General features: G+C 32.7%; 1 protein-coding gene across 4 annotated transcripts; it reads left to right on the forward strand.

Annotated features, from left to right (window-relative positions):
- The first annotated feature begins 2,852 nt into the window (after positions 1-2,852).
- LOC136230636 (myb-related protein 2-like) lies at positions 2,853-7,572 on the forward strand. Of its 4 annotated transcripts, XM_066019764.1 has the most exons (9): positions 2,853-2,961; positions 3,592-3,707; positions 4,298-4,375; positions 4,461-4,789; positions 5,512-5,627; positions 6,351-6,415; positions 6,510-6,575; positions 6,667-6,757; positions 6,846-7,572. In XM_066019764.1, exons 8-9 carry the CDS (start codon positions 6,712-6,714, stop codon positions 7,313-7,315), a joined length of 516 nt encoding a protein of 171 aa, XP_065875836.1. In that variant the 5' UTR covers positions 2,853-2,961; positions 3,592-3,707; positions 4,298-4,375; positions 4,461-4,789; positions 5,512-5,627; positions 6,351-6,415; positions 6,510-6,575; positions 6,667-6,711; the 3' UTR covers positions 7,316-7,572. The 4 variants fall into 4 exon arrangements, with proteins under 4 accessions (XP_065875836.1, XP_065875837.1, XP_065875838.1 ...); XM_066019765.1 differs by lacking the exon at positions 6,351-6,415; XM_066019766.1 differs by lacking the exons at positions 2,853-2,961; positions 3,592-3,707; positions 4,298-4,375 and having other exon boundaries at positions 4,460-4,789.
- Positions 7,573-8,170: the final 598 nt, after the last annotated feature.

Raw genomic sequence — 8,170 nt, forward strand, 5'->3', positions numbered from 1 at the left:
TGGTACAATTTGTTAGAATTCAGACTACAGTCTTTGTGAATAATTAGTGTAAGAAATCTATTACCAAGATAGTGAATAAATTGTTAATGTAAACAGATGTCAATATTTTCAATATATAGTAGATATAATTCACTCGGAACAAACCATACATTTAGTTGGAATAAATGATACATTTAGTTAGAACAAATGATACATTCAGTTGGAACAAATAATATAGTTATATGGAACAAGTGGTACAATTTGTTAGAATTCAAACTACAGTCTTATTTAATAATTAGTGTAAGAAATCTATTATCAAGACAGTGAATAAATTGTTAATGTAAACAGATGTCAATATTTTCAATATATAGCACATATAATTCACTCGGAACAAACCATACATTTAGTTGGAACAAATGATACATTCAGTTGGAACAAATGATATAGTTACATGGAACAAGTGGTACAATTTGATAGAATTCAAACTAGAGCCTTTGTGAATAATTAGTGTAAGAAATCTATTATCAAGACAGAGAATAAGTTTAGAACAACTATTATTAATGTGAACAGATCTCAACATTTTCAATATATATCAGATTAATTTCGACTTGCAGATATAAGCAAAATACCAGAAGATGATGTTGTTATGTGTGTCATATTGGACTGATTATGGTCTTCAGATTCCATATTTTGGTGTTCGGATTCCATATGCAGAGTGAATTATATGAATACAGATGAGAAATCGATCGATGATGTTGAGGACAAGAGAATCGATCAGTAATGGTGAGAGAAGAAAAGCGATCGATAATTCAGAGGAGAAGAAAATCGATCAATAACGGCGAGGAGAAAAAAAATCAGAGATTAATCTCAATACAAATTACAAATTGATCGATAATTATGAGGAGAAGAAAATCGATCAAGAATGATGAAGAATGAACTTCATTCGCACGTTTTTTTTTGGGAAGGGAGGAAGGACGCGTGCTTTTGAATTGAATTTTCTTGCCAAAACTACGTAGTTTTGTTATGTCACACAATAAGCTCATTGTCACACCGTAACCCCTTATCGCACTAGATATCACCCTTATATATATATATATATATATATATATATATATATATATATATATTATTTATGCTGTCATCTGGTTCAACCATTTCGGGTTAACCGGTTGAACCCATTGAGCCTCCTGAATCCTTTGTCCCAGCTGTTCGTTGTCCGGTTCGGTTTTTTAAAAAAAAGACCACGCATTAAATAGAATCATAATACAAAGCTTGAACAATGAAACCTGGAATACTAGTATGTCACTCCATCAGTCCTGGCATAGAATAGAATGCCCTTGCAAGTTCATGGACAACACTATTCACACAACGACTAGCAAAAATGATACTAACATCATTAAATGAATGAATCAGCTATTACAATCATCAAGAACAAGGTCGTAATAAGATATGAAGGCAGGTTGATTAAGATCTAAAAGCACCACCTTTGCATCAGTTTCAACAAGACAACAATCCACACCCTTTCTGTTGAGCCAACTTAGAACTTCCCGAATGATCATAGCTTCCCATACACGAGGCAAGAAATCACCCCGCATAAGTTTGAAAAAATCTCCACAAAACTTGCCGTTGCAGTCATGTAGCACCGCCCCTAAACCCAGCAGACCTGATCCCGTGATAATAGAGGCATCCACATTTAGTTTAAAGCGAGTTGGAGGAGGCCGTAACCAGTATTAATATATGTGAGCCTTTTTTTTTTAAAATTAATATATGTGAGACTTTGATAGCTTAAAAAAATTAATTTAACTAAATACATTAAGCTCTTGATTAATCATTTTTTAATACATTAAGCTCTTTTTTAATAGATATCCTAAACTTTTGAGCAATTATTTTCTTTAACACATTATAATCTTCTATTGGATAAACCAATTGTATGTGTATTTCAAACTCGGTTTAACATGTGTAAAATGATTAGCATATTACTATTCTTCTAAAATAAAACAATTAAGCAATTATTTAGGTGATAATATATATGTCAATTCACATGTTAAAACAATGATACATTAACATTTATGCTTGCAATAAATTGAGTTGGAATCATCCACAAAAATTATATATCATACTGAATAAGATGTAGGCTTGATGTTATTACATAAGTGGTAAACTTAAACTTAAAATTAATTTATTTATATATTGTGAATTTTTATTTAATTTTTAAATGTAGGTTGAATTTCTTTGTTTTAGTTTATACGTCGTTGTAAATTTTCTTCTGATTTATAGTCTAAATTGGAAAATTAACAAAATCAATTTAAATTTTATTAAATTCCTTAATAGAAACCTAGGTGGAATTGGTTCACTGAGTTCCCCCGGTTCCAATAGGGTCAATAGACTCCTAAGTAGTATAATCGGACCGGAAGCCTCTCTTAACCCCAAAATCATTGACTCTATAAACTTTGGAGTTATTTTATTAGCCTCTCAACTTTATATAAATTGACTCCTTAACCCCAAAATTTAGTTAAAATGTCTTGTTCGGCCATTAATCAGGCCTTAAGTGACCATTTAGCCTCATAAACTTGGTTTAAGTGGTCCGTACTAATTGCCGACACTACAACCAAGAGAAGTGGGCAATTTTTTTTATTGTGAATTATATATAATATTATATATTATATATAATATATATTATATATAATATTATATATTATATATAATATATATTATATATAATATTATATATTACAAAATTAAAATAATCTAAATTGCCCTGCTTAAATTTAATATTTGTCGATCTCATCGGTTTAGTTACAACTATTTTGTCTCCCTTTAAATTACAGATTGTTAATTACTTTGAAGCCCTAATTTTACCCAATGTTGAGAGAGCGATCTTGACAGAACGAAACCCTCACCCTGCGGCTGCCATTCAGTTCAGTTCTGCGCTTCTTCTTCTTCGTCCTCCTTTCTTCATATTGTTGTTCGCAATTCACACAGGTAATTTTAATTCTGCAGTGCTTTCTGATTGTTGATTCTAATTGAATGCTTTTGAGTTTCTTCCATTTAATTGAATTCTAATTTCTTCAATAAAATTAAGATGCTTTTGAGTTACCATGTTGAATTCTAATTTCTTCCATTCAATAGAATAATCAGGTATAGTCTACCAATTGCTTTAAATGATTTGGTGAAAGCTTTTTTGCATTAAGTCCTTCTCAATTGAACATTCTCAAGTATAAGTTGCATTAAGTCTTTCCTTGTATTTAGTTGAATTCTAATTTCTTCCATCAAATTAAGATGATTTTGAGTTAAGATGGACCCGATGTTGAATTCTAACTACTTCCATTTAATTGATTGTTATGCTAATTCTAATTTCTTCCATCAATAAGGTTTCATCAGTTTAGTTATACTGGCATATTGCTAATTTTCTATGCTATTTGATTAACCATAGGCAGCAACCATGAATAATTATGTATAGTCTACCAATTGCTTTAAATGATTTGGTGAAAGCTTTTCTGCATTAAGTCCTTCTTAATTGAACTTTCTCAAGTATAAGTTGCATTAAGTCTTTTCTTGCATTTGTATTATAAGAAAAGGAAAATTCATGTCAAGGTGTGATTGCATCAGCAGATCTTCCCGGCACTCAAATGAACAAAAAAGGATATTCTAGCACTAGCACTGATTGCAGAATGTCGTCGGCGGCGAAAACTATCCTTTCTGACACTGAAGATGATAAGCAACTCCAGGTAAGTTGAGGTTTAAATTAGTAATTTCTTCTTTAAATCTGAAACATTTAACGAAAAAACGATTAACTTTTCATTCAGTGCTTAAAGTTCTTGAAGTTCAAAGCTACATAAGTGCTATATGGCTGCGATTCTGAATAAAATGCCAAAATCTTTTCATTTCACCTCTATATCACGAGTTGAAATTTTTTCATATGTATGTCTGATTTTGTGACATCACGAGTTGAGCCCTGCTTCCCATGAATATTTTTCATGTTGTGGATAATAATTTTGCATCTTGCATCTGTTGCCCAAATTTCCGGTTGTTCTTTGAATAGATTCCCTCCCTACTATGAAGTTAGCTGCATCAGAACTTTTATTTGTTTTGTATTTCCATTCCATAATTGTATTTTTTTATGTGGTTAATGACTAAATGATGTGGTGTAGCTTATCCGGTTTACAATGATGTGGTTAATAACTTTTATTTGTTTTGTATTTCCATTCCATAATTGTTTTTACGGGGTTTGCCGGCGATTAGTGGGTGCTCAAACCCCCTCGCCCGTCTCCCCTTGGATCCGACCCTTTTAATTAGGTGAATTATTTGATTTGTGCAGAGGCTGTTCCCGAAAAGAGATTTCAAGTTTATGAATGTCCAACGGCTCACTAAAGAAAATGTTGCTAGCCATTTACAGGTAGGTAAATTTATCTTTATATTGTCCTTGAATAATGGAAAAAGAATAAAATTAATTAGATTTTTATTTTGTTTCGTTTTTTCAGAAATACAGATTATTTCTTAAGAAGGTTGCAGAAAGAGGTTTATGGTCATCATATGCAACGGCAGAAAGGATGCTTCGGTCATCATTTGTAACAGGCTATAATTCCTCCTTAATGAAGGAAATTAACATCCTATTCCCTCAAAAACCATTGAGCACGTTCCAACAAGGACATAGAGAAAATTTCTCCACTTCAAGCACCTCCAGCTTTAGCTCCTCTCATTATCCTTGACATGAAGCTTCAACTAGAAATTCTGCACCGCACTTCCACCATGGACAATCCGGTGTATTAAGTGGTTACACCAATTTTCAGCGACCAAATAATGACACAAGGTACTTGGCTAATAATAACTTTTATTATTATTATTATTATTATTATTATTATTATTATTATTGTTTTTAATGTACTAATTAATTAACCTAAAATCTATTATTCTACTATCTTTTTTCACTCTTAATTAGGAATTTATTTACATATATTTTTTATTTAGTTAGTGTTTAATCAGTTTGGAAACGGCTATGAATATGTATAGGAAATCCTTATTGACGGTATATTTAGATATTGTCATGGAATGGTTTGAACTAAAAGCTCAAGCTGATTGTTAAAGGTCCACTTTAATGTCTGACAGATATCAACCGACCTCAGTTGATTGGTTAAGCTAAATAATCGAAACGATCAAATTGATCTATCAGTTAGAAATCCATCTGTTAATTCAATTAATCAATTAGCCAATCAATGAGTCAATTGGTTATACTAGCATATTAATCTTAACATAATTCTTAAATGTTCCTTTTCCTGTTAAGCACTTATTTATTTTCATTACACGAGATATCATGTATGCCATTATTTTAGCATTTTATTTTTCAATCTTTATGTCAAATTAATCTTTCTGTCCAAATCCCCAGACCACCCCAGTATATTCTATTAGCAATAGAGCAAATTAAATTAGCTAATGGAAGATATATCCATTAATAAATTAATAAAACAAAAGAAAAGAGAACTATATATATTGGCTAATGTTTGTTAGTTCTTTTATACTTTTTTATGCACTCAGATGAACAAAAAAGGATATGCAATCGTTCCTCCCCTGGATTGCAGAATGTCGTCGGCGAAAACTACCCTTTCTGACACCGAAGATGATAAGCAAATGAAGATGATAAGAAATTGCAAGTAAGTTGAGGTTTAAATTAGTAATTTCTTCTTTAAACCTGAAGCATTTAACGGAAAAACGTTGAACTGGTTTTGTTTTTATTGAATGGTTCGTTGTGTTGTTAAGTTGTATGATAAAATTCCTTTGTCAAATGCTATTTGTTTTCTTTACGACCCTACTTAAAAGAAAATCATTGGCTTAATACATCATGTGCCCCTGTACTTCTGAGAGAGTGGAGTGTCATGAATCCAGTTCATTTGGTATGTTTTGGTCTGTTTACATAATGCAGTGCATAAGGTGCTTGAAGTGTAAAACTACACAAGTGCTATATGGCTGCGATTCTGAATAAAATGCCAAAGTCTTTTCATCTTTCACATTTTTATACATATATCTTTCATTTCACCTGTATATTGTCAGTTGAATTTTTTTCATACACATGTTAACTTTGTGAAATCATGAGTTGAGCCCTGCTCTTTTGGTGGTCTCCATTCCCATGAATATTTATATCTTGTGGATTGTTTCTCTTTAAATAATTTTGCATCTTGGATGTGTTGCCCAAATTTCTCATTTTCCTCCTCTGCACACCTTAATCGTTCCTTCTTAGTATTATCATGAGGTTTGCTTAAAGTAAAACTACACAATTAAATAATTACTGTACTCTATTTTGATCATCTGATGTGTTTAGAATTTCATTTATTCTTAAGCTATTCTAGATTAAAATTGTGATGTGTATTTGCTTTCAGCATCTATAAATGTGGGTGGGGACGCCTTCGTCCATTTTGGATAGCCTTCGTCCATTTTGTATGTGGTGGGGGTTTGTCAGGATCTAACTTTGTAAGAATTGAATAACTTTGCTTCTAGAAGGCTCTCTTATAACAATTCTTTATCTTCATAAATTTTAGGGCCGTGCCATTTTTGCTAGTGGAAGCCCATTTTTGCTAGAGGGCAAAGTTTATGTGCCTGGTCAGGTAAGAGTTGTCAACATTTTGGATGATTTGTCATGTTCAAATAATTTATCCATTGGAAAATGAATTTGATTTAATTTTCCTTGTCCTTCAGGCAAACAATACATACATATTTCCTGGATTTGGTCTTGGTTTAATCATGTCTGGTACAATCCGTGTTCACGATGATATGCTTCTGGCAGCATGTAAGGAACATAAGATTGTAAAAACATTTTCTGGTGCTGCTAAAACCCTCATTAACCATTAATGAACTTGCTATTCATATTTCCTCAGGTACAGCGACATTTACAGCTGTACCTGAGAAGGCTCAAGGAAAATATCTACAAGCAGTTCTAGAGAAAGCACAAGAAACTCTGCGAAGGCAGAGTTTAGGTACTATGGGACTTGAAGCCGCCAAAGTTCAATTCTCTTACTTAGTGTCCAAAGTATCAACTCAATGCCTTAATTCTGCATTTTCTGAGCTTAAAGAACTACAAGCAGCTCTGCCCACGGATTGTTCAATGGATAGTTGTCTAACCTCCTGTGAAGGATCTCAAAAGGAACAAGAAGTGCTGAACATGCTACATCAAACCGAATTCAAGTGGAGCGAACATCTTAAAGACAAAATGTTTGTGGGAAGCAATGCAGAAAGGAGAATATTTTCTCCGGACAGAAGTTGCAGTGATCAATCCATGAGAGTCGGTGTCCACGGAGAAAGTGGAAAGACAAGTACTAGCATCTTTTCTGAGGGTAGATTCAGGTAATCAACAGAATAAGAAAATTTCACAAGGATATAGATTGCCTTACTTCGATACAAAACTTGACTTGAATGGTTTCAGTTGGCATCGGCTAGTTGTTGTATACTTAAGATGTGCACGAGATGACACCAAATTTTATTGTATGTAAATGTGAGGTTTGATCTCAAGTGCCACTTCCTTTTCAACTAGTAATGAATTTGTTTTGTTTTGCCTCCTTATTGAATATTTTCTGGTTCAATAGAGTGCATAGTTGAACTACTTTAATTAAGCTGTTTGTATATTATTAGCTTTTAGAAGCAGAACATAGATTCTGTATGGAATTTGTGGGCATTAATAATAATAACAATTTAGCTCCCTTCAATCCAAAAAAAATAAATAATAATGTAGTTCTGACAAGCTTTTGGTATTTGGTAACGGTTTCTAATAAAAAAACCGATGCCAAAGATCTTAGGCATGAGTTCAGAGCATTAGTTTTTTTTTCTAAACCGTTGCCCATTTGGCATCGATTTTTAAAAACCGATGCTATTGGCGGTCTTAGTTAAAAACCGTTGCCAATAGTAAGATACTGATGCCAGGCAATGGTTTAAAATCCGACCCTAAAGGCAAAAAAAACAACAGTCTTTTTTTGTACTTGTGAAGCCATGTTGTGCAGTGGACCTTTGATTTGCATACTGCATTTTACATAGTTGGAATTTTACTATGGTGATGATAAAACGTGAGTACAATATGGAGAAAGAGGTACTTGCTTCAGGTTCAATATCTCTGTATCCACATGTGAACAAGAAGTTGCTGAGATTGAAGAAAATTGTTCCTCCCCTGCCTTGACCTCTTGCACATACATCCAACAAGGATTGGTTCTTG

Source organism: Euphorbia lathyris, chromosome 5 (genome assembly GCF_963576675.1).
Source record: "Euphorbia lathyris chromosome 5, ddEupLath1.1, whole genome shotgun sequence".
In the NCBI taxonomy this organism is placed as follows: domain Eukaryota; kingdom Viridiplantae; phylum Streptophyta; class Magnoliopsida; order Malpighiales; family Euphorbiaceae; genus Euphorbia; species Euphorbia lathyris.

Coding starts and splice junctions, on each gene's coding strand:
- LOC136230636 (XM_066019764.1), top strand. CDS start 6,712: ATGTCTGGTACAATCCGTGTTCACGATGATATGCTTCTGGCAGCAT. Junction 6,758..6,845: donor TGATATGCTTCTGGCAGCAT/GTAAGGAACATA, acceptor ATATTTCCTCAG/GTACAGCGACATTTACAGCT.